Source organism: Chaetodon trifascialis, chromosome 7 (assembly GCF_039877785.1).
Source record: "Chaetodon trifascialis isolate fChaTrf1 chromosome 7, fChaTrf1.hap1, whole genome shotgun sequence".
In the NCBI taxonomy this organism is placed as follows: domain Eukaryota; kingdom Metazoa; phylum Chordata; class Actinopteri; order Chaetodontiformes; family Chaetodontidae; genus Chaetodon; species Chaetodon trifascialis.
This window is the reverse complement of record NC_092062.1, coordinates 7466523-7493702: the sequence shown is the minus strand read 5'-3', so window position 1 is coordinate 7493702 and position 27180 is coordinate 7466523. Positions and strand designations below refer to the sequence as shown.

At 41.9% G+C, this 27180-nt stretch overlaps 1 protein-coding gene across 3 annotated transcripts in view; it reads left to right on the top strand.

Annotated features, from left to right (window-relative positions):
• LOC139333438 (intermembrane lipid transfer protein VPS13B-like) overlaps positions 1-27180 on the top strand; it is a 319141-nt gene that overhangs the window by 44163 nt on the left and 247798 nt on the right. For all 3 annotated transcript variants that reach the window (XM_070965843.1, XM_070965844.1, XM_070965845.1), the window contains 7 exons: positions 663-785; positions 1811-1948; positions 4888-4975; positions 7143-7328; positions 9910-10079; positions 10791-10985; positions 13677-13801. In XM_070965843.1, the coding sequence (XP_070821944.1) occupies positions 663-785; positions 1811-1948; positions 4888-4975; positions 7143-7328; positions 9910-10079; positions 10791-10985; positions 13677-13801 (1025 nt within the window). The remainder of the gene's footprint in view (positions 1-662; positions 786-1810; positions 1949-4887; positions 4976-7142; positions 7329-9909; positions 10080-10790; positions 10986-13676; positions 13802-27180) is intronic.

Sequence of the window (27180 nt, the reverse complement as noted above, 5' to 3'; positions counted from 1 at the left end):
TCTGCTGGGTGAAGCAATGGCACGTTGAGTGAGAGGGAACCACACCTTGCTGGTTACAGGGGCTGCTGGACGGCTACCACACACACACACGCACACACGGCTCTCAGGGGAAAATGGAAGCTGTCTGACCCCTGCTCTTTTTATCACAATGAAATGAGCCCGTAACCTCAACAGCACCACAAACCAATGTAGCCTCAAACTGGTCATGGTGGAGAACCTTGTGATAAGTCCACAATAAATTGGGTTTTGAACTGTCATTAATTTCACATTTCATGGTTTATTGCAGTGTAAAAAGGTAATTGTGTCAAATGAATTTGTGTGAATTATGGTTTCACCGGGCTTCTGTTTACTGATCCTGGGTGTTCTCGTTGGAGGCTGAAGGACTCTGAAGCTGACAGTTCTCCTTTCTGTTTAATTTTACCTCTCCTCGCATGTCACATCCTCAAGTCTCCCCTCAAAAATTGTCGAACCAAATGTATTAATGTCATTTCAGTGAATTAATGGGTTTTTTTTTCCGCTGTACAGGTTTTGAATTCCTAATTTTCTTCCCTGGAGGAAAAGGGCTCCAGAGTTTATCCCCTATCCACATTGCTCTTCATGCAGAGGTGAATAAATCTGGAGCATTGAGGCTGGTTAAAGTTTTTTCCTCTGTTTTTTTCCAGGTGCTGATGATGGGGGAGCCCTTCTTCGATTGTCAGATTGGCTTTGTGGGCTGCCGGGCACTCTGCCTGAAAGGCATCATGGGAGTGCGGGATTTTGAAGAAAACATGCACCGACATGAAGAGGTAAAGACAGCCTAAAAACCTCAAGGAATAATGGAAAAAGAGGAAAAAGTTGAGTGAACAAGATTAAAAGAGATTTTAAAAGCCCAGAAAAGAGATCACATTCACTTAAACCGTGTCTCCTGCAGTCTCTCTATTGCTCCCAAGAGCTTTCAGAAGGAGGTGGAGATGTGGTGTGGTTTGTTTATGTAAGAGTGTGATCCAGCTGCCTTTTGCAATTCACCATAATGTTCTGTGTTTGCCATATACATCACTGTGTCAACAGCATCCAGCAGCGTCTCACCATCCACTCGTGTACAGCACAGTGCTTTTGGACTGAATTTGAATCAACTGAAGTGTATTTCTATGCCTCTGCACCAGCAGGAGCCATGACCAGAGGCGCTATGATTTCGAGTTGTTTGTGTGTCCCAGTCTTGTGAGGACAATATCACACAACACCTTGAGGGAATTTCTTCAAATCTGACACAAACGTCCACTTGGACTCAAGGATGATCTGATGAGATTTTGGTGGTCAAAAGTCACTGTGACCACAACATAAGGTTTAATACATTAATCATGACAAAATTTCACTCTAATGCCTCTTAAAAAAACATGAAGGTATGACATTGTATATCCAAAGGTCAGCTTCACTGTGTTCTGCAGAAACTCTTTTCTGGACGTTATTTAACATCATAGTTGATCTTGGGTGTCCACCTTCAAACTGATCTTCTGTGCTGTCAGGTTGAAAATGTGTGTGAAGCATCCACATTTTACAGTTGGTAGTGTCTTTGTAGCAGTGATTCTAGTTATTGGTTATTTTCTAAAGTTATTTTTAAATTCTGTGTTCATCTGTGATATTATTACATTCAATAAGGGACAGTGAATCATTCCTATTAAATAGTTTGAAATGTATGTTTTTTATATACTATGGGCTTGATTGTATTTTTGTGATATCTGAAATAATCTAGAATATTTCTTACATTCCCTGTGTAATCTCTAGTTCATACAAACCCTCATTTTCCTGCTTTCTGTCCTCTGTGTCTCTGCAGGATGCAGTGTTCTTCAGCTGTGGGGACAGCCTGAACAGTAAAGGAATGACATACCTTACCAACTCTCTCTTTGACTACCGCAGTCCAGAAAACAACGGAGTCAGGGCGGAGTTCATCCTGGATGCTGCTAATCATAAGGTCACAAAACATTAGATTCTGGACTTGTAGAGGTCCCCATTCCCAATACTACTGTACCAGTTGGACATATTTGAGAAAAATCTGTTTTAGTGTTTTAAAGAACGCGGCCTTTGCTTTCTGGAATGCAGTAGCAGACCATGCATTTCAAATTGAGGTCCTCAGAGATCAGTAAAGCAGTCCTGCAGCAACATCAGTAAAACAGTTTTTTTCCAAACAACATTGCAGGTTGTTTGTGACAAATACAGTATATTCACAATCAAGTAATGTTTTTTTAAAAGACTAACCACTAAACATTCAAAGGACACCCACAGAATTGATAGCTGAGACTAAACCATATGGCAAACATTAAGCAGTCAGTTCCAAGTCAGGCCAACAACCAACACAACACGCACCTCACAGCTGGGCCGACAGGCCTACACAGCAACAGACTTAGTCAGCTAAGAGCAAGACTCTGAAAAAAGGCATTAAAGACAATGAACTCACTGATGCTGTTTGCTTGAACAGCACCTGCCTTTGGCACAGTCCTCGCTAACTGAAACATCTGCAGGGCCGAGGTCGTCTGGCTTTTTAGAGAATAAATATAGAGACTGATGCAAAGACCTTTTATTAAAGTATTAATTTCTTTATTTTCAGAAATATAAGGAGTCCTGTTAAGGCCTGTCACTACCAAACCACAGACCAAAAAATGATTCCTACCACATGTTAGTGTGGATATAGCTTAAGTGACTTGCTAAAGCAAACACACAACACACACTTTACTAATACAGTAGTTTTTCTGAGTCAATAAACAATAATCTGATATAATCACATCCTGTCTGTCTGTTACCATATTTAGTGGTACTAAGGTAATACAATATTTTGTGTTTAAAACTAATCACTACTTTCTCTTTAAAAGAAATAATTTGAATTGAAATCACCACCACTTAGACGATTTCTGTCAGTCACCCAGCTGCTGGCTGCAGCAGAGGAATGTTCCCACTATCTAAGTAGCTAGTGTTAAAGCCATTATTCCTGATAACTCTCAACTCCCCTCATCAGTCGTCACAGCTCTAGTGTTGACTCTGCTCAGAAATGTTCATGACCCTCAATGAAGCAATTGTTTGGACATCCATCCATCCATCCATCTAACCATACTTGAAAGTCTAAGAGTCAAAGGTTTTAGTGTTAATTCATTAGCAGTTTTGAAACCAGCCAATGGCTTTGATCCAAAAGCATGCCAGAGCCATTAGAGGTCCCCTAATAAATATTACTCATTAACCCGCCTCTCTGATAAGGCTATTGAAATCTCTGTTTAGAGAACTAGTGGATAAGTCTGGGGTGGGGGTGTTAAATGTGTGTGTGAGAGGGGCCTCTCTCATTCTCTCTCTCTGTTCCTCGCCTGCTCACTCATTCGATCTGTTTACTAGTGGTTTGATGTGCAGTCAAAGTATAACTTTCAAATATTGTCTAGGACAGGGTCAATAGCTCTAGACCCACTAACAAATGATGACAAAGTATGGCACAACAATACGCTTACGCCCAGGTAGATCACAAGTAAGATAAAAATCTACATATATCTAGATTTTATTTGAACTAAATACCTTAGGGGTGGCACAGCGCTTCAGTGGCTGGCTTTGTCACCTGGGTTCAACCCTGGCCTGATCAGCTGCGTTTCTTCCTTTGCCTGCTGCGTTTTCTCATGGTGTGCTGCTGTTTTGGTCGAATGGAAACTCTAAATTGCCCATAGGCCTGAATGTGAGCGTGTTTGTCTACATTTGTTAACCCTGTAATAACCTGATGACCTGTCCAGGGTGTGCCCTGCCTCTTCCTTTATGTGTGCTTGGATGGGCTGCAGCACGTCTTCATCCCTGAAGAGGATAGGAAAGTGACTGTTTCCGTGCCACCGCTTTCGAACAGTATCTTTAATGTTATGCAACTGACAGCTACAAAGTGCTTTAAACTGGCACCAGAGTAGTTTTTTGTGCTTTACTGTGTCATTATGAAGTGAATGTCGATTGCACTCCACCCCGACCCAACCCCTGCTATGTTTTTACTCTTAAAATGATGACAAATGCACTTAACCTCTTCAGTGAGCATGCGTCTTTCTTCTCATTGTGGCGTTCATCGTTTCTTCATGGAAATTTGGTAACAAAGGCAGAGTGTCCGGTGTTGTCGGTAGTTGCTGTGCTCTGCGGTAAACGGAAAGCACTGCGCTTGTGTTTGTGACAGCGATGGCAACAATGATACCACTTGGAAATGTTAGGAGGGGTTAAGAAGTCGTCTGTTCCCTCTTTAATGATTATCAATAATTATTGTTTTTTCAAAATGTCTACATATTGTTTACAGGTCCACTGTGCATTTCATTCATTCTTTTAAGAGCTGCACCTTGCTATCTTGATAAGTATTTCCAAATAACATTTCACAATTTTAAATTGAAAGTATCCGCAGTAATCCCAGTCAGATAGGTTTGATTTGTTACGGAAAGGTCCAATCTAGTAGATAAGATACATATTTCCACTGGCATACACCCAAGTACCAACTGAATAGGGAAACTTTCACTCTCTTTATCAGTATATTACTCAATAAAGAACCGACTTGATATCTAGTGAATTATTTCACTACCCGTCTTACAGTATAATGAGCAGAGTAGTTAAGCGTCTTCTCTCTAACTGCATTTGATACTTTGTGCTCTAAAAAGTGACTGAATAGTTGGTCATTTATAATTTGAGCCTAGATTAGAGACGCTTTCCTTTCATTTCTTTGTAAATAGTTTCAAATAATAATAATAATCAGTGATGTTGTTGGCCAGTAAAAAAACCCCCTCATCAATACCTCTTTTTATCTCTGATTTGACCCCCTTTGCCGTATCCACCCTGACCCCAGTCACTACCACTCTTAAATGCTATCAGCGTGTTTGCTCCTTACTGCCATGTTTACCTAACTTTACTTTTGTTTGACAGGAGACCTACACAGAGATAGCAGGCATGCAGCGCTTTGGTGCTTTCTACATGGATTATCTCTACACAATGGAGAACAGCAGCAGCAAAGGTATTGTCTAATTCATTCCTCCTCACAGGGCTTGTTTGCTCATCTTGCCACCTCTTGTCTCTTTCTCTTTATATCAGTCATGTTCTCCTTTTCTCTGCCTTGCTCTTTCTTCCTATCTCTCTTGTTCTCTTTCTCTCCATTTCTTTCTCTCTCCTCTCTCCTCTGTCAAACAAGCCCCCTGGAGACTTGAAGAAAGAGCTTGTCTTGTTTGAGTCACAGCCACCTGGTCCTTGACCCTTCCTGTCCTTGCTCTCACCCCAAACTTACCTGGAGGGCAACTGTCAAAAGTGTTTAGTCTGCGCTGACACGTATTTGAGTTTCTTTCTCCCTGCTGCTTGTTGAAACATTGTTTTCTCCCGTCTCTTTACCTGTAAGCTCTTCAGAAAGTGAATAGGCTCCTTTTGCCTAATTAGGTGTCACTCCTCCTGGCAGAAGCCTTAAAGACGGGCAGGATTTCTCATTCCTCAGCTGCAGCACTCAAGAATGTTTATTCAAGTCAGAAAGATCTGAAGTTCCCATTAAGAGATAAAGCATTCTCCCTTCCATTTGAAATGTTATATTTGGCCCACAAATGTCTGCTGTGCTTTAGTATGTGATTGTTGAGCATTTTATTTCAGTGCTGCTGGAAAGTTGCTCTGTGTAAGTATGACAGTGACACCTGACTGACATTCATCAGCTCTAAGATGAAATAAAAGGAACTCTTTTATGCGCAGCACTTCATGAAAAAAAATCTAATTAAATCTAGATAAAGTGACAAAAGTACAGCAGGATAGCTTTATAAGGCCCATGTGACACTGAATGTTGTCAGGCGATCATACTTCATTGAGCGGGAACGATCAGTGATGATTAGATTTCAGATAATGTAGCACACAGTTGCCTTTTTTCTCAATGATCTGCTTGAGTCAAATTCAATGACTTGAACAGACTGATTGATTAGGAGTCTAGTGTCACGTACGTTGTTGCACTTGTCTCCCTCTGTTTCTCTTTCATTTTACTTCTCTTTGCCTCTTTCTGACTGGGCTTTTGTTTCCTCCTGCTGTCAGTTACAGATAAAAATCTAAATTAAAAAAAACATTGATACTGTCATCCTGAGCTGTCAAAGTCATTTCTGACAGCAGGATAAGTGTCATTCTCTTTTCCTGTGGGACGGCTGCAGTTACCCTTGCCAATTGGAATGCTTCTCTTCTGTCATTGTTTCTCTTCTTCTCGGACGTGGACCAGATCCAGTGTTAACCAAACAAATTAGCTTCCATTGCCATGGGACTGACATAAACTCTGAGTCAACCGAAATACAAACCAACCCAGGTCACACTCACCATTGACTTCACATTAGAGTAATGCTGCAGATTAAAACCTTTTTTTTAATCTTGGGAAATGGAGACACTTTTAAATCGCCTAAATCCCAGCTAATTTCAGCCTCCTCATCATCCCGCTGACCGTTCTAACTGCAGCCATATGGTTGATATTAGGCCTAATCCATTGCAGCCAAATGTCACTAAGGAAGGGAAGGGGAAGTGGCATTGCCCATTGCCCTTTTCAAATCTCCAGAATTCAGCGGGAGGTTCACCCCCATCCCCCAGCCTGTTGAGCCAAAAAAGATGAATTCATCGTGCTGACTCCCCGAGCTGTAAGAATGTTCAGTACAGTGGTGGAATGTAGTGGGAATAAAAAAAAGTTTGTGACCCTTTGTCCTCTTCCTCCCTCACTGCCATTCATCCACCCCCTTCTTTTATTTTTAATTTCTGCCTTTTTATTGCCGGCAAGCGGAGTCTTTTAAGTGGACCTCTGGAACAGGGGCCTGCGATGAATGAAGGGACAGCTGTGTGAGAGAAGTGGACATTTGGAATATTCATCATTCTAGTGGTTCACAGCTATGTGAGCTGCTCCCTGCTGCTGCATTACACCACTGCCATCTCTGTTGTGTTTTCATTTAACAAATGAGGAGGTTCTGTACTTGTCCGTAATAAAGAAATGAGATGTGGGGAAAAAACGTTGCTGCCAAAATATTTATGTCAAAAGCACACAACCCTGTACATTAAATCCAGTAGGTGACATGTCTTCTCGAGTTACACTATTCAATTTTTACTTTGAAGAATCAACAAGTTTGCTATAGCAAAGTTTGCTGCACATATTTAAGTATGTCACATCTGTGTGCTTTTGTTCGTAGGCTCTCAGGACTTCTCGGTGGTGAGTATGGAGGAGGTAGTACCCACTGTTCAAGAGACATCCATCAAGAGGCTGGTGGTGGGACCTCTGGACGTCAGGCTGCACAGCAGCGCTGTCCACCGCATCCTCAAGATGATCACCTGTGCCATGGACCACGAGTATGAACCTTACTGCAAACCACAGCGAGGTCAGACTTGATGCTACCAGATGCTCCATCTGCTTTGCTGGGCTGACTTTAACAGCTAGGAGTCAGCTAATAACTAGTAGTTCACTGTACTGCCGGCACTTAACTGACTTCCTGTCCTCTTTGCTTCTCTCGCCGTCTCCTCTCTTCTCTTCTTTTGTATTCTGTCCTGCCAGTGATCAGAAACTGCAACAGTTTGCACTTTACGGTATTCTCATCACATTGTTATTTCCTTGCACAACCCATCTGTCAACACACATATGAACATGAAAGTAGTGACCTTTTGGACCACATGGAGGAGGCTAAACCAAACACCTTTGTTAGCCATCGTCCCTGCTCAGTTATTGATGAGCTCATCCCTGGGATGTTGTGAAAGAACATAGAATGTGTGTCTGTGTGTAATATCTGTAGCAATAACTCTCATTTTTGTGAAATGATAACATCCGCAGGTTTCGGTTGTTTCAGCATCTGCAATAGATAATAGATGATGGGGTAATTACTATAGAGCTTTTGACTAAAGCTGGTTAGGTCAGTGTGTTCCTTCCTGTTTCTATATGTGTCTGTACTCTGGCATTTACTGGAATAGGGTCGGCATAGTTAGGCCCCCCGGGGAGTCGGGGGTGGTTTGGGGGGCGATTGTGAAATTGAGACGAGATAAAAGAGGAATTTTTTCTCCAAGGTAGCTATTACAGATGGAGTGAGGAAACACATCTTACGTATTTTCCTAAATCAAGTTCTCCTCTCTTCTCCCCTCACCTCTTCTCTGTCCTCCTCACTGCTCTCATTCTCTCATTTCATGTCTTTTCCCTTTTCTTCCTCTCCTCTCCTCTTCTCCCTCTTCTCTCCTCTTAATGGAATTAGTTACATATGTATTTTAGCTCTCATGATCTTAACTGTTGAAACAGATACATGAGCCTGATACAAAAGTCATTGTTTTTAGATATGATGAAATGGTATATAGGTAAATACAAAAAGCCATGTATTTCAACACACGCTTATTATGTGCCTTTACTTTTGAATCATGAAGTGAGTTCATTTACAAAGAATTTGGAAATACTGTCAATGAAAATGTGTTCTCGAGCTGAGAAAGACATGTTTGATAGAACATGTTGGGAGCTCCAACTGTTAGTCTTAGTTCTGTGTTTGGGACAGCCTGAGTTTTGTGTGGTCTGCAAATTATTTTGGTGACAGGTGCTCTATACTGCAGGCTTGGCTTCAGGAGGTATGCTTGCCAGGAGAGAGGTACAGGTCGGGAAGTCAAAGACGTGATTATCTTTCCTCCTCATGCACTCCTTGCCAAAAGCTCAGAAAGAATCACTTTCCTCCCCAAAACTAGCTGTAAATGGAAGCCAAATTGGCTGGTGTCTGTGTATTTTATAAGATCTTGTCCTATTTAGAGCAGGAGGTTCCAACTTGCAAATTACTTACAGTGGGTCCATTTGTGTGAATGTCTTTTCATATGTTTTTATATGTTGCCTCAGAACAATAGAAGGAACAAAGTAACAAGAGTTGGATCTGTTAAATGGAACAGGAAAAGACAGGGCTGGGCGTGACAGTAATAGTCGTGCAGTACACTGTGTATGTTGGCGTGCGCACTTGTTCTTCTTCTTTTATCATATTGTCACCATTTCTGCGTGCTTTAAATAGAAAGTCTCTTAGGGCTCGTAATCATGCCTCTGTGTGTATCATGTGAGCGGCATGTTTTTTGTGATTTGAATGTTGACTGTGGATGTAGACTTGAGCCCTGGCATATGATTAGATTGGACATGGCAGTGCCAGATGAACCTGATGCGGGCTGCGGCGGAAGGCCAAAGAGCAAAACAGCTTTGGGATCAGGTTCTGAGCCCACCTTGGAGCTGGGAATGTAGCCCAACAGAACCTTTTTTGAACTGAAACAAACCCATGTTTCTGGGACCAGAGCCAAGGCCGTTCAGTAACAAAGGGCTCAGGTTTTGGTCCACCTCAGGGCCTGGACACAGTTTGGTGGATGAGTGCTTTGGTCACTCCTTATTTTGGTGGGCGCTGACCTTGCTAGCCTCTATTCCATGTTGATTTGGTTCACTTCATTTTCTGCCTTTCCGGATGTTTCTGGTTATTGATTGAATGAGTGGTTTCATGAGTTAGTTCAAAAACAAAGCTACTGGGAAACAGCCACTGTAATGAATATCGCTTGGAGATGCCAGTACTTTTATAGTAATGTTTATTTTATTTAGTGTATGAGGTGGTGGTTTTTGTTGGAAAATACTTTTTTATTGTTCTAATGCTGCAGGCATAGAGGAGAGGCGCCCACTTAAAGAAACTGGTGTGCTTTACAGCTAACCTCTCTCTCTGTAAAACAATCTTTAGTCCTCCAATCAAAATGTCTTGGCCTTTCCCACTCCATCACTTTATTTCAAATAATGCACCACAGGTCACATACTTGAGGTTAGATCCGCTTGTGTAAAACACAGGAAAATCAGTTGTGATTGTAATAATATGTTTGATCTTACGCTTTACCCTCTCCCTTTAGTGCACCTCTGCAGTACGTTTTGGTATTTATTCGAAAGCTAACATGTTTCTTCCTGTTGTGTCATCGTCTCTGTAGAAATGGTTGAGGAGAGCCATGGTCCAGCTACTCCAGAAGAGATATCAAACTTAGAGGAATTCATCCCAACCAGACTCACGTGTCTCACTCTGCTCCAAGTCTCCGTTACTGTCTCCATGGCAGAATTCAACCTCCTTCACACACTAATGCCTGTCATCATGGGATGCAAGGTAGTCTACACAGACTTACTCTGTTCTACAAACATCCTCCTGTCTTTATCTTCCTTGAGAACCTCTTTATGGTAGGTTGCGCTACAGAAAGTTAAGGAGTGAAACTGAATGAACGATATGCACACATGATGATCAGACACTTCTTGTGACTTTGCCACATTCTGTAAATGCAATGCACACCAACTGTACAGTACACAGTGCAGCCACTGACATGGCAGCTTCTGCACACTCATCTGAACAAGATGCAAACAATAGGTAGGTTTGACTTTGATAAACACTGATTACCAGGATGAACAAATCATATCAGGCGCAAACGGGTACATATCTTGTTTAAAGTGTTTAAATGTCTTATAAATACCTGAATATTGTAGATATTTCAAGAAGGATAAATACATTATGTATTCTTATTGTGAGATAACATCAGATTTCATTGTATTCTATTTCAATTCAGTATTATTGTATTATTCCTGGCTTATTTCCTGAAAATACAGTAGATCCATAGCAAAAAGATCAAACATCTAATCCAGCCATTATGCACGTCACTAAAATAATCAGACAGAATTCATGTTTGATTAAAATTTAAGAACTTGTCAAGGAGCCAACCTATAGATATATATACGAGGGAGGGTGATGTGGACATTTTGACTTTGCAACAGGAGTAATGCATGTGATCTAATCCCTTTCCCCTTTTTTATGTCTTTAATCTCCCAGACTGCAGCAGGACCGGTTTACATACCAGTGTTTCAGCCGGTGCGCCCTCTACCTTCTGTGCAGTTCCAGGTAGAGAGGGTGAATGTTGAACACTCAGTGCCCATGTATGCTCCTCAGCTAGTCAGCACGGTCAGCAGCCTCAGCCAGCCTTCCGACAACCTGCTGCATCACTGCTATGCACACCTCTACCTCAAGGTGAGCGCCACAGTATTCCACTCAAATCCCATCATGAAAAAAATAAAACACAAGTAATTCCTGTGCATTTAATGATAATTTCATGAGCTTTGTCATTGTGCTGCTAAAAGAGTTGTTTCGAGGTTAGAGCTGCAACTTTTATTTACAACTGGCTTTCCCAAAAAAGATTAGTCAGATCTACTCAACCATCCACTATTCTACAATATACTAAACTAACCAATGCAGATTGCAGTTTAAAAGCAAAAAACTCACATGGGAAACACAGGTTTGTACATGTCTCTATTTAGTTTATTTCATTCTATTTTACATTTGTCTCTGTCATCTTTCAAGTTGGCACAAAGAGTCTATTCTTTACATTTTTTCCATACATTATAGTGTTACGTCAGTATATCAACTGCATGGCCACAGTGAAATAACTCTAATGACCCTTTTAATGACCTTGATGACCCCTTTTCACTTGGTCATAAACATCTCAGCACTAAGCTTCCTGATGAGCACCAGTCCATCTCTGGTGTACTTCGTGGTTTTCACCCCGCAAAACTGATGGGATGTAACAGGCTTGTATTGTGAAGCTGTGACATTCCTGTTACTGTGGTGATTGTTTAGTTTTGACGGGTAGCTTGAAGCTCAAAAGATGAACACATGAGATCAAATTGGTGAACGAGACGATTTTTCAGAGAACACGTTTAAAATCACTGGCCAAGATTCTTGGTTATCTGTGCTTCTTGCCTCATCTGTTAAGGCCAGTTTTATAAGCAGTTATTTAGTATGTAAAGGTTGTGCTATTAGAAAATCATTCCTTAGGGGGATGTGAGGACAACTGTGAGACAGCTCATAAAATTCTGAACACTCAGCTGTAAGAATAGCTATTTCTACACACTACGGTTCAAAATCTTCTGCGATCTATAATTTGTCATACCTTTCTACACAAAGTGTGTTCATAGCAAAGCATTTAAAAACGATTTTCCTCTGAATTTGTTGCAGGGTTTTGTAGAGGTGGCTGAACGCCCCATGGAGTACATATTAGAACTATGGAGGCTTTATGGAGCTAATCTACCTTTTAAGAAGCCCTAATGAGTGGAGTTTGAGATCTGGAGTAATCTGGGGGTGGCCCAGTCTGATCTGGTATGGCCTGGGTGTGTTTTCTTAAAGCAGGATGTTTGCTGGACATCATGCTGGTAGTCCTTATCACAGGGTCACTGCAGGGTTAACAGTCAACTGGTCAGTGGCCAAGGACCGTTCTGACTAATCAGCCAATCAGTATCTGTATCTGCTGAGGTACTAATTCTACCTCTGGGTTTTGGCAGCGGGATCATGACGGGGTAGAGGTCATTCTGGCCACAATTCACCCACTTCAGGAAGTGATTTGAAATGGGTATAAACTAAGGCTTATCTTAATCTGTGTTTTATTGACACTGGCTGTCAAAGCTAAGGTGTCTGTCTTGAGGGTAGCTGTTAGCTATTGTCTCACTTTACCGTGGTTGTAGACAAGAACTCAAAGTCAGCCTGTTTGCTCAACAAGGAGGCCACAGAAGTAAATAGACTGGTCATAATTGGAAACTTGGGCTATTTGAATAACTACTTGCTTCGGGCTGCTGAAAGGGGAACAGAACTTGGAATCCAGTCTCCCATAGGAAGCTGCAGTGAATCAGTCTGTGGCTACAGTATATAGCCCAAATCTTCCATTTCACTGTGGGTGTTTTATTATGTCTACATCTGTACCTGGTAATGATACAATTCAACTTGATATATGACTCAGGTGTTTGATATGAATGTAATATTAATTATCATTTTGGTTTTGTCCAAAGTTTTGTCTCTGCTCTGGGCCATCTGCACAACAGGTTTGGTAGACCTTCAGTTGCAGGACTTGAATGAGTCCTGCTTTGTACATATGCAGCATCTGCATGTGAGACAGCAGAGCCCAGCCATCATCCACATCCTCCAATATTAAACAGGACTTCATCCACCAGGCTCACTATTAGCAGTATGTAAACGTTGAGGTTGCAGTACGTTATATGCCTGATTATGTGGCGGGAGCTTTGATACTAGCTTGGTCACTGAAAAACACCACTTTCTCTGTTTACTGTTGGCTGGCAAACGTATTGGTGACGGTGAACTGCACAAACTACCCACAAATGTTTTAGCCAGACCCAGTGTATTCAAGACTCAGTAATGTGTGTCCTCATTAAATCACAGTACAGTGCTCACGTCACTTCTGCCATGTAATCAATTTTGCCTTGAAAAACTATTGCTGGAAAAAAAAGTTGGAGCTGTCTGTAGTTGTCTAACATACACTGAGTGCACATACATGCATTTTCTTGATGATTCAGCATAGGAATATTTCTAACAGTGCCTTCCAGACTAAGATGAACTTGCTGACAGCAGTTTGTACAGTAAACAATGATGAGATGATTTTGCCAGGGCCTGTTAGAGTGCGTATTTGGGCTGCTACAGGTCTGTTGAGATGAGAGAATGACAGCGCTGGCTGTGTACGTCTGTGGTTTCCTTTTATAAAACTGTGTGAACTCAGTGAGAGCTGGCTTTTTTGCCTGTGGATCCTGTAAATGGTTTCATCTATACATTGCTGAATTTCCGTGTCTGCTTCTTTTCCTCCCTTGTCTTCCCCTTCCCCTCTCTCCCTCCCACCATCTGTCGCACACCCTCTCCCTTTCTTTCTGTCTTTCTTTCCAGGTGTTTGGGTTCCAGGCAGGCTTGACATGCCAGGACAGTACAGGGGGTTTCCTTCCTCTCATCCCCATCATCCCTTCCTTCAGCACTGCACTCTATGGGAAGCTAATCCAGATGCCCTCATGCTGGTGAGTTTCCATCAGTTCTAATATGGATGGAAATTTGAATGAGTACGATCTGTTTAACTCAGTAACTGTAATTGATTTTAAAGCTAAATGGAGAAAAAATATTAACACTGTGACCTCAAATTGTTATAGACATTTGTCATTTAATCTTTTTCCCTTTAAAATGATGGGGAATGAAGTGTTGCCCAGGGAAGTGACGGCCCATCCTCCATCATATTCATTTCATACTTAGTAGTTTTGCTCTGTCTAAATTGATCTAGTATTTGTTTTGTTTGTACTTAACTTAGTGTCAGATTGTCTCTTGAAGCACAACACAAATGACTGTCTGGTGCTGACACAACAGAAACCATTATTTTGATCTTCCTGGGGAAATTGTGTTTGTGTTTGGTACAAGTAAAAATATCCTATCATCTCCGGACGTAGCCTCCAAAAATGGTTTCACTCTACGTTATAAATGTCGAGCATCTTAAAAGTCTGGTGTGCAGACTACAGGCTGAGCACCGGAGTACTGACCAGTTCATCCAGGTGTGGTGTACAATTGAACAGGTAATTACTTGCAGCACAAGGTGATTACCATCAACACATTCCTACCGTCACTGCATATGTAATGTCATTGTGTAATGACTGAAGGGATCACCCATCAATTCAACTCAAGATGCAAACCAAAATGAAGGGCTCAAATATACATGGATTTTTTTTTTGTGGTTTCATAGAGGTTTGGGTGTGCACCACCTATGTGTATATGTTTGGGACTGTTTATATGCATACTTGGCTGTCTGTATGCAGTGTCTTTGTGTGTGCGTGTATGTGTATGTGTGCTGTCAGGCCCGTGTATTGTGCTTTATGAAGAGGACTGCAGCCTTTTGTGGGTAGTGCATCAGATTGTGTTTAAAGTGATGGATGAGCCACTTCTTCAGCGGTCTGTGGGGAAAAGAGAAAAACAGAGTCATCGAGTAACAACTGCAGCAATTTCTCAGATGGTTTGATGCACAAGGAGAGGAAAATAACACAACGCAGAGATGAAAAAACATAGTGCAATATCCCTGTCCTTATACCAGACAGAGAATGACTCATTGGGGATGTCCCTTGGAGAGGTGAAGAGAGGTTAGGAGTTGAAGAGAGGACAAGAAGGGGAAAGACAGGAGTAAGCGTTTGGAGGTGGAACAGTCGGACAAATGGAGGATTTGAGAGAGATGGACAAGAGATAAATCTGGAGTTTTTAAGTGTCGAAGTTCTCAAAACACAATGAAAATAGAAGAGAAGAAGGAGAAATGGGAAGGGACAGGAATTACACTAATAAGCACCCCAGTGTGGAGACTGTAGACAGCCAATTGTGGACAGAATGGAGAGAGAAGAGGACGAGAATAGACAAGAAGGTGGAAGATAAGTAGAGAGGAAGAGGTGATGATGGAGAAAAAGTATAAATGGGACGGTTTTGTGGGATTGCAGGGAGGACGGATGGGACAAAGGAGGAGAGGGAGAGAAAAAGAAAAAGAATTTTAGAGGATGAATGGTAGGTTTTCTGTATGGATCTGTGTGTGGTGTTTACATCATGGCTTGGCTTTACTTTTCTCTGTGAAAATGTTGCAATGAACATTCTTCTTGCACCCTGTCTGGTTTGTATGTAAAATGAATGAATGAATGAATGAATGAGGTTATGTCCTGTCTTCCATTTGCCCTCAGCTCACTGAAATGACTTTGTATCACATCTGTTTGATAGAGCAACAAATATATGAATCTTTCAGCTTTTGATATATCGAGATGTGTTGGAAACACAATTCACTCCATCATACATGTTCAGTAATCATCAATCATCATCTGGAAAACCCTTGATGCAAGCACACACACACACACACACACACACACACACACACACACACACACACACACACACACACACACACACACACACACACACACACACACACACACACACACACACACACACACACACACACACACACACACACCCTGTGCCCTCTCTCACACCTTGCAGTCAAAGTGCCTATTAAAGCAGGAAACCTGTGCGAGAGCACTAGCTTGGGAATCGATTTCCCCCCATTAGTTTAGATTTAAACATGTCAAAGAGCTGCAGATGGTTTTGACTTTTCCTGACTTCTTCTCCAGGCAAACATTGCATCTACTGTACAGTGGTTAGCTGGCCACATAGGGAACCACAAGGCCTTCATTCATTGTGGTGTTTGAGTGTGTCTGTAGACAGAACCTGATTCCCTGTGCTCTCTGCTCCCAATAAGAGACTGCTAGCTGCTTGTTTGATCTCCAGCCCCCACCCCCACGTCCTTTTCTGTCCTGCCTGCCTCAAATAGTGGATTCAGATGTCAAACGGATGTTATTTTTCTTTCTGACAATCACTAGATGTTTCTCATCTCCAGAGAGCCTTCCAGACCAGTGCCCTCCTGTGGCTTTTCTTTCAGCCTGGACCAGCCCTTAGAAATAACACTGACAGCCTCTCACAGAGTCTCCACGACACGTTAAGACAGTGCTCTGTTATTCTTTGTTGTAGGCAGACCTTTGATGGGATACAGTATGTATGTGTCCAGTAACAGTATCCAGTGTCCTTATCTTGGTGATTTTTGAAGATGTTAGACTATGATGTTGGACTATGTGATGGCATTGCAGTCATACCTCAAAATGGGTGAACACATAATAGCCAAAATAATTCTACTGCACTTAACAGGATTATTTCCACTCCATCTAATTTTCATCTTTCCTCAAAGTATTTCCGATACTTCGACAGGTTAGAGGCGCTTCTCACATTTTGCTTCATTGTCAGTCTTTTCCTGTAGATGATACTGGGACAGGGTGTATTGTGCAGGGTTATGACTTCTGAACCTGCCATTTCAGGTTTGAAGTGACTCATATTTGACCCTCTCTGTCTAAGTGGGAGGTATGGCTGTCTTACTTCCTAACCTGTGTGATGTTGAAGTCAAAATCTAATTAACACAACCTGACAGTTTGCTCCTGAAAGAATGATGATGAGCAGGTTTGACAGAGAAGTAGTGAAAGTAGTTAGGAGAAATAGAAAGAAACACAGGGAGCTCAGTGACAACCAGCAATTGTAATAAGTGAATAGTAAGAAATGTATTTGTTTCCTATTGTGCTGATGTCCTCTGCTGACGTTAGTTGTCACAGTTTAGCCTATTGGATGAAAAATAGAGAAGACCCTGCATGGACATTGAATTGAAAGGCTGAGAGCACAATTTAACTTTAGTTGACTTTATTCCTCTCAGTGTGTTTGAGCACTGGCTGACAGACATGCAGTCAGACAGGCGGCTCTTCTCCTGAAGGTGAAAGCTGAGTGACACACTGGGGGGAGCCAAAAGATGCACTTCACCAGGTGGTAGCATTTAATTTGACTGTATTGATGTTTGTTTTGGGACTGCTTCTCAGCGCTGATGTAACTCCAAAAACAGCCCTTTCCAAGATGTTCTGTTCTCTGAGCAGACACTGAGCAGAGCTGTGCAAGCTTTTGAAGTCTCATGGAAATATGAAAGAAAGTGGAAGCATGAGACCATAGTGAAGGTGCAGAAGAGAGACAGTGAGAGAGTGCGCTTAGAAAAAGAACAGTTTCTACTTTCTTTGTCAGCCTGCAGTTTTGTTACGCAGATTGTTGGATCAGCTTTTCCATTACCAATATGAAAGATAGCTTTAGATCTGTCTCCCTGTGGACTCTATAAAAGTAAATGATGACTGACGGGAGAGAAGTGTAGCTTGGAGCAGTGACGTACAGAAGGTGATGTCATACGCACACATTTTGCATCCCTTGCCTGTTTTCCCCGTCTCTCTCTCACACGCATGCACGCGCACACAAACATGTTTGTCATTGTGCAGCCAGCTCCTGCTTAACCAAGCGCATATGACTGCCAGGTGATCATGGGGGATTTGGAGAGGCACTGGGCGTCTGTGAAGACCCGGCACCTCTCCTGAGGAGTTGGCACACAGTGCATGCTGTAGCTCATGTTTCCTTCAGTCTAACCACAAAGGCTCCGGCTTCTCACAGTGGGCAGCATGGGGCTTTCACTGGGGAAAGTACACTGCCTTGACATCTTCTCCCTGCCAGCCGTGGATTTTACTGGGCATTTCGTATTGTATGTGAGACCTTGGATGTATCCAATTAGACTGAAATTTCTTTTTTTCCCCTCTTTTTAAGCAAAAAGATGTTTTAAGTAAAGGTAGTTGCTCCAGAGTAATTGCAGACTCTGACCTTGTGGTTCCTCATATTGCATTTTTTTGAAGAAATGAAAAGATCCCCCTACAAGCGAGCAGTCAAACCAATATACTAACAATCCTCTGACAACAATCTCTTCTTTTTAATCACTTGAAAGTGAGTAATCTATTTTTAGGTTGGAGTAACTTCGGGTTTCTGATGGAACCTTCTCTGCCAGCATTTTTGAAAATGCCCTTGTAAGGGCACCTCAGCTCAGTGGTAACGTTTTAACCTCCTGGCCTTCGTTTAAATTACCTCAAATGACGTAATGCAACCCATGTTGTTCCTGTGTGGAGATGAGGGAATAAACTTTAGAGGGTGGAAACTGCACAACTATCTGAAATGGGCCATTTGGACGCTCTGACTATAATAAAGTTGATTCTCGAGACTGGCACCCGGTGACATTGTGTCCAGGCATCGCTATGGCTAATATATAACTGAAGATCAGTGTAAGCTAGCGCTGTTGTTAAACAGTAAGCTGAGCTTCTCTTGATCACTGTCACTGGTTCTTAGGCTGGGTATGGAGGTAGATTCTGACAGAAGGTGCCAATTAAGGCACAGAGACAAGGTCTCTTCAAAAAAAGCGCTGCTAACTCTGATCATCTGAAGAACTACGACTTAAAGGGGCTTTTACCAATTTTGAAATGTACTGCAGTATTGTAGCTACAGTATAATGTAAGGAAATTAGTCCACGGTGAGCATTTAGTGCTGAAGACTTTTGCTTCTTTCTGTTTTCCAGTTTGTGCACAAAAATATCTGCAGCTTCTGTGGGATAAAACAAGGCTAAGAGGGTTGCGAGAGGAATAGTTAAGATCTAACCATAGTCACATCGTCCGGACACTATGGATAGCTGTACCAAATTTGATGGCAGTCCATCCAATTCATGTATATTTTTGAACCATTGTACAGTTTAGTATGAATATCTTGTCAAATATAAATACTTAATAAAACTCTTTAACAGATCCTGGCAAGTAACGGCACTACACTATTCTATCAAATTACAGATTTTATAATTGCTTAACACTGCATTCTATAAAATCATTTAACAGTTTAAATCAGTTACCACTGTCATCAAATTATCAACACTGATTTTTGAATGCCAAATAGAATGCTATGCAAAGAAAAAACAGCTAGAAATTATTTGGAATAAAACAAAAATAATATGAATAAATCATAAAGAAAATGTTGGTCACTGACATACAAAACTGAAATAGTATTTGCTGAAATTCAAAAAGAACACGTTGCAGTGGAGCTGGGATAGTAAACAAAGATTGCTACTGAAAAATATTGGTCAGAGTCTTCCCTCTTAATTTGCTACCATGTACGAAGTGAGCAGTCATTTGGTCAGCAAAAAGTCCAAATCCTCTGAAATGAACTTTCACTCCCACTGAATTAAAGTGCAGCTGTGGGGCATCAGGCTGTACTTATCCCTAATGAAAGGCAATGTATGGGGCCGGCAACTTCACAGGGACTCTACAGAGACTCTCAATTGGTCTGGCTGTTAAACCTGTTATCCCAGATAAAATCTGTGCCTGCAAAAAAGCAGAAAAAGAAAGAACGGAGAGGGAGGGAGGTAGCAGTAGGGAGGGGATGTTAGAAGTGCCACCTGCATCGATCTCCCCAAAAACTCACTCTCTCACTCAGACACATGAACACAGATGTACACACACACTTTCGCTCACACCATATAATATTCCTTATGCAGGGCCACCTGACGGCAGCAGCATATGGAGGCAGGCCAAGGCCGGGGCCCACCAACCAACCAACAAACCAGCAGCAGCCTAGTGTGGCTCGTCACATTGCAGGTCGTAATTCAGCCCCATGCCAGCTTTTATGTGGCGTTTTTAGCAGCCCCTATTCCTCGCTCAGCTATTTCTGAGGGGATCGTTTTTTCAAACATGTGGCATTACAGGTGCATGTTATATAGCCACAGAAAGCTGACTTGCCTTGCAAATGTGTCTGAATAGAAAAGAATGTTGGCTCTCCCTTGATATCTAATTATTAATCTAACTCTATTATGTTGTCAATGGTAAGTTCAGTTTTTAGCACTACCTGTTAGGATTTTTTATGTGAAGTTGAGAAGTCCATTACTATGTCTGGACCAGTAGTCTAGACTCTAGATTAGCTCATGTTGTGATTTATGAAGGCTGCTTGAGGCATCTGAGGCATGAAGCTTCTGGTGTGATTGTAATGCCTCATTACTCCTGTTCATAGTTAGTCATAGCAAGCTGCTCCTGGTCTATGTCTCCAAGCACAGCCAAGAACAGGAGGACAAATGCTTTCTGTGTCCTTCACTGGTGAGCCATAGAGATCCAAGTCAAATTTAGCAAATATACATGAACAGCATTCACTGGTGAGAACATTGACTGTGGCTGTTACATTTGTCTACTGGCCATTTTGGCAGGCAATACCATTAACAAGTGGAATTGGAATAATCATTTTGGCCGATGAAAACTGATTTGGGAGTGGCTGTTAGATGGAAAAGTCCATTTCTGTGCACTGAGTATACATTTATATGACTTATGACAGAGATCTTGTGAATGATGTCACACACGCCGCTTCTGCGTCAACCGTCGTGCCCCTCAACCAAACTTTGATTAGTGTTGATTTTGTAATGAAGTAATCGCTTGTATTGCTCATCAAGGTCTTAACTGAGAGGTCCGTGTAGGCCGGGTTAAAGTTACTGAGAGCCGTTATGCTGAAGGATAATTGAATGACCTTAAATCAATGTGTGGTTGCTGTGGTCATGCTCTGCTTTGAGTTGTGGTTCGGAGGCCATAAGAGAAGCAGGCAATTCATTTAGTCGAACACGGCAACGCATGAACTCGGCCCTTCCCTGTTCTTGAAGAAACATGGGAATGTTTTGAGAAAGACGGGATGTAGGCACACACTGCAACAAGTAGGCTTTATGTATTAACAGGTGTGTATTAAAACCCTGGAATGGCATATGATGTAATATTGTTCCACTTTTCACTCTGAAGCACAGGAGTGCAAAGGATTGAGCTGTAAGGTAAAACATCATATTTCGTGTGGCACAGTCTATAAACTATTTTGGCCAGCTTTGTGCTCAGGATTTTTTTTTCTCTTCTACATCTGGTGTCAGACAGTTTTATTTGGTTTTATGGCTGACAGAGATCAATGGACGTATTGAGGAGCCTTGTATGAAGGAAATGGCATCAGCAAGTGGGAGGCTTGTGCTCTCACTGATTGACGTGTCACTTGTGATGGAAGCTTCTCTGCCTCAGCGTTCAGAGTCAGAAACCATAGTCACGCTGCTGTGGAAGCTGTTTACTTGCCCTCATGATTACAAGTGTCATTTGGTAGCTTAAATCAACATAGGTTTTAACTCAGCCCTAAAGTGTATATTGAAGGCTGTAATATTTTCAAGAGGCAATATTCTTGCAGTCCAAGAATATCTGTTGACTTTTAACTATACCATGATTTAGACGTGTAGGTTAGAGCTAAGATAGTGAATTCAGGAGCAGCTGTAGATGTTTTCAGCTGACTGAAAGACTCTATTAATGCCTGAATTAGTCATCTGAGGAACTGAAGCTTGAGGGAGGGAAAACAGTGGGAAATAGGGAAGGGTAGATGGATTATCAGCTCTGAGTGGATTATCATCTACTGTGGTGTGCATTCCACTGTCCTCTCCTCCCCACGAGGCCTCAGTCTCACTCCATCGCTTCCCAGAGACAAACCCATCCATTTTTCACCGCTTAAAGAAAATTCTGCAGTTTATAATCAGTTACAAGAAACATTAGTGTCACCATAATAAAAAAATTAGTTAAAGAATTTAACTGGCAACCTTGCGTGCTCTTCTGTTGACCGTCTGGGTGAAGGTCAAAGCCCTTGAGAGAATAATACTAACTACTCTGGATCAAAATGAAGGGCAGCTGATGCTTCCTACTGCTTTTGTTGTTATGGCAACGGGATGTACAAAAGTCTGCTGCAAAATCAGAAAGTATAAATATGATATTAGGCCTGTAGTCTCTGGACAGAGGCCTCCTTTCTCTGTGTGTCCTTATAAGGAACCGCATGTCCTCCACAGCTGGACATGTTGGACAGAGGCAGGAAGCGACATGCACACACAGACACACGGGTACACACACACACACACACACACACACACACACACACACACACACACACACACACACTCTCACACACACACACACACACACACACACACACACACACACACACACACACACACACACACACACACACACACACACACACACACACACAGGCCTCTTGATGTGTTTTCCTTTAACGCCTGATGAACCACGTCATTGCCATTTTCTCGCCTTGCGGTCTGCAGCTGTCTGCACAACTTGATTAAAACATTTCTTTTAGTAATCCCTGTGTAATGAAGCCCTCTCCTGAGAAGGATCTCAGTGTGTGCGTGTTCATGTGTGTGTGTGAAGCTGTGCACATATGTGTGTGTTTTGGGGCAGGGGTGCTCCAGATGGGAGGAAGGGGAGGGCCTTGTGTATGTGTGCGTGAGTGAGTGAGAGAGAGAGAGAGAGAGAGAGAGAGAGAAGAGAGAGAAAGAGAGAGAAGAGAGAGAGAGAGAGAGAGAGAGAGAGAGAGAGAGAGAGAGAGAGAGAGAGAGAGAGAGAGAGAGAGAGAGAGAGAGAGGTGTTTCTTTTTATGAAGAGTTTGGGCTGTTCAGGGCTGATGATTGAGAAATGCACACATGGAACACCTTTGACCCAGGGGAACCACAAAACTCCTAGCTGTGGCCACAAATACAGTCCCTGCCTACTCCTAACTCAAACCCAGATCCAGCACAGAGCCTTTGAAGAGGTTGGTTAGGTTACAGAATGGGTGCCGTTACTGATTGTGGTTGAGAGATTAAATAAAATTGTAAGCACTTGATTGCACCAGCAGAATCACAGTGAGAGATCAACACAAGACTAGATTTACATCAAGAAAACACAGTGAGGAAGGCCCAGTGGGAAGTGAGGATGACATAATACCTGAAGGTAAAATCAGATGATTCATGTAATATGAGTCTGATGTCAGCATAACGGCTGTCAGTTATTGTGATGCTGTTACAGAACAAAAACGCACATTTTTAAGTGTGTATTGATTTTTCTACATGTTCTCACTGATAAATGGTCATGTGTAATCTCACTGTGTCCTGGAAGGATTGTTTTAAGACAACTTAAAATGAACCTGGACAATCCTCTCTGTAGATCACTTATCCACTCCGCCCCTTTATTCAGGTGTTTATTATTATTCACTGGATTTTATTTTACATCCTGTGTTATGCATTCTGTGTATTCTATTTTCCTCTTTATTTGTTATCTTTTTTTACCATGTGGGTGTTATTTTCCATCTTATTTTTGATATTTTCTATCTGTGTTTTTATGTTAATTCTATGCCTGTCATGTTAAGCTCTCTGTGCATGTCATTTCTTCTTGTCATTAACTTTGGCATGCATTTATTATAGGAAAGCTGTACAAATAATGTCTATTGTTATTATTGCTACATTATTACCTGCTCAAGTGGCACTTTCAGAGTTTAGTCGGATTCAAAAGACAATGGGGACAAGTCATAATGGCAACTGTGAGTCTTTTATGCTGAAAACAGCATTTGCTAAATTCTCAGTACCAGAGGATCAAACCAGGATCCCACCAAACCAGTGCCGTCGACCAAATATAGACAATGAAAGAAAATTACTTGAAAGAACATGATGAGAAATGGTGAACAAAAACACATAATACATGTTTTCTCATCATTGTCCTTCTATTTATTTATTGCTTGGCTTTGCTGTAGTAGTATTTCTATGATAGTATTTTTTTTCTAATTTTTCAACTGCCAGATATTTAACCCATTTGACATCCATGTGGTAAAATGACAAGTTTTCCCAAACCCCCCATGTTGGCCACAGTTTTCCCATCCCCCAAGTTGACCACTTAGGTGTTATTGTTCGGTGTGAAGTGCTTGCATGATTTATAATGTTCATTTGGAGGCTTTGTGAGACACTGTAGTGTGTCTTTTGTAGATAAAAGAGGGGACTTGAGAGCAGCCCATAACTCACTCTGGTTATTTTCAAGAGGGGTCAGTGACCTTGGCTCGGAGAGATGGGGAATTCTGCAATACTTCAAATCAATCTGCGCCACAAAGAAAAAAAGGTGCAGGCTGTCAGTCTTCCCTTCCCTCCATTTTCAGTCTGATTCCCTCCCAGAGAAGCTCTAAAACCTGGAAAACAATAGCAGCAGAAGATTTTGTTAACTGTTTGAGTTGGGTAATGTTTGTGTTGGTTAATTAAGGTAGGGTGTGACAGTGAATGATTTGTAGAAACTTCAGATAACTTATCATTTGTCCCAAGACGGTGGCTATCAGTTGTATCTATCAGACAAATATGTCAGCCCATAATGGATTACATTGGGGTTGCTGTGGACTCAGATAAGTTTAAGTCAAGAGAAAGTAGCACATTGTGGGGCCGTCAAAAGTGATTGACTGTCTTGTTGACTTTTTGTTTGGTTTACTGCCTTGCATCTTTTCTGCGTTATCTTTTTGAGCACTTCCACTGACTTTTAACTTTTAACAGTTTATTGGAGTATCATGTTCCAGTTCTGTGGAATTTCCCATTTAGCTCCCATTACAAACAGAATCCACCTGTGTCAGAGAATGCGTGTTTATGTGAGCGTTCCTCCCTCATTCTCTGTGGTCCATCGACGGAACAGACACCTTGCTCCACATCCCCCCCCAGCCCCCACAGCTGGCTGTGTCACTGTATTTTGGAAAGAGTGAGGAAACTGATTTTTGGTACTGTACAGGATATGAGTAATAACAAAAATGAACATTCTGGAAAGTGTGCGCAGGTTCCAAGCTTGTATTCTGGGACACTGTGTAAACCATTAGGACCAGCTGCTCTTGGCGATATTCCTTCAATCACGGCAAGATGCTGATCTTAAAAAAAGAATTTGCTGACCGCATTTGGCCGTGCAGTTCAGGCGTATTAGTGTGCTTTACGATGGCTTTCTCTCTAGCGTCCTCTGTCAGAACATGCACTAATTCCAACATATTCAGATTTCAACACATCACTGGACATCTACATTAAAGCAGCACACTCGCCTAATTGTACATACACACAGACACATACCCAACAGCCGTCATTAATTAGGCTACATTTATTTTTGTCTGTAAAAGTACAAAGCAACAACCTACCAGCTCAGTATTCTTGAGTTTGTACTGGAGCTTTTACAGATGGCTTTTTTAATGAGACTTTCCACGTTAGGTATTATTTTACCTGGAGAAAAACATATGACCTGCATGTTTGTGTTCTCTGCCCTCTCTTGCCTGTACTTGCTTCCCCCCCCCTAATTCTTATTTGTGTTTTCTGACTGTTTGATTCTATTTTTCTTTGCTTTCTTTTTATCCCTTCTCCCTTTCTGCTCAGTTTGCAGTACATGCATCCTTTCACTAGTAGGTGCTTAGCGTAGTTTACATGCACACATGCATGCAAGACCAGTCTTGTCAGGCTTTAGTATTGGCAGGCAGTTTTATAATTTTTCCAGTTACAGGTTGTTAGAGCAGCGGGGACCATGTCAGCTGTGGCCTCATTACTGCTGCTGATCGTGCTTTGGCTGATGAACGTGCAGTTATTGGTTTGTACGTATGCGTGTCCAGGTGTGTATACACATGTGCCTCTGTGACAGCATATGTGTTAGCATGTAGGTGTTTGTGCATATTGGCCAACATTCATTTGTTTGTGTCTGTACAGGTATGTGAATTTCTGCGGTTGTGTGTCTGTGTGCATGTATGTGCTTGTGTGTGGCCTCTGTGAGGCAGCAATCACAGCCTGTTAGCTAGAGCCCCAGCTGTATTTGTCTAAATATAGTTGTGACCACAGTCAGACCAGACCAGGAAGCTGATTAGCCTGAGAACCAATGGTCTGAATGGATCTCAGCTATTATGATGTGAAAAGGGCGTGGTACAGACACAGGGTTACCCAGAGGCTACTTAAATGGAAGCTTAGGCTTAGGTAGGGATACCTTACGCTAATGATGGCACCACATCAGTAGATGGCCCCGAGCCATGTTTGGAGCTAACAAAAAATATTTTGTGAGGCTCCTCTGTAAAGTCAACTGACTGTTAGATTTCACTCATTCACTTTAATGACTAAAAATAATTTGCTGTCTCTGCTTCATGTCTGCATTTGAGCATGAACACAGAGGAAACAGTCTAGGCAAAGAGCACCACAGCTGGTATGGTACTCATGACTCTGACTCACACCCCCTGCACAACACCATGCCCTGTTTTGCCTGATTTTGACAGGGACACTGGACAGAAAGACTTTGTGCCAGCCAGCCAGTTACCCAGCCAAGCAGTCAGCAAGTCCGCCAGCTTGCCTGTCCTAGCCCGGGTCTAGTTCTTCGTCACTCAGTCACAGCACCAACAGGGGACAGGTCGGGAAATGAGGCCTAATGTTGTTGAAATACACCAGAGGAAAGCATATTTCATTGGCTGAAATTGAAACACCTAATTTTTCATAGCTCCTGACTAATTTTGATTTCCTTTTAACATATTCCTGGTGGCCTCTGTGTTTTAATAAAAAAGTTATTGACTTAAAGGACTACTGTGAGGTCAGAGACAGCCTATTCAATGAGGCACTGAAGTTCAAGCCAAGGATCTGATTTGTTAAATTATGAGTCAGGATCCAAAATGGGTTGTGGGCCCACTTCTGGTGGGTCTCCACATTATACGAGTAGAAGTATGTTTTAATGAGCTTTGCTCCCCAGGCTAGACTCAGTTTCAAATATGGATTCCGCACTAAAGTAGTAAATAGCATTTTGTGAGTTGTCCCATGCATTTGTGTTTTAAGTTCTGAGATATGTTTTAGTGTAGCCATTTGTTACTGTTGATGCTGCAGGTATTAATACTGCTGTTTTTACCTCAGAGACACTTTTGTTTCCTTTAAGGCCTGTGGTAACAGTGAAAGAGCTGCCTGCCAGAAAGCTGTTTACCATGTTGCAGCAAGAAACACAGCCTGTGCCAGCTACTTAATGAAATCCGATGAGTGTCTGGCTGTCCTCACATCCAGCATTCCCAAAACACCCTAATGAGAGTTTCTGCTTCTCATTTAGCTCCAAGATCCAAGTTGCTGTTTGCAAAGAATTGGGCATAATATAATAAAAAC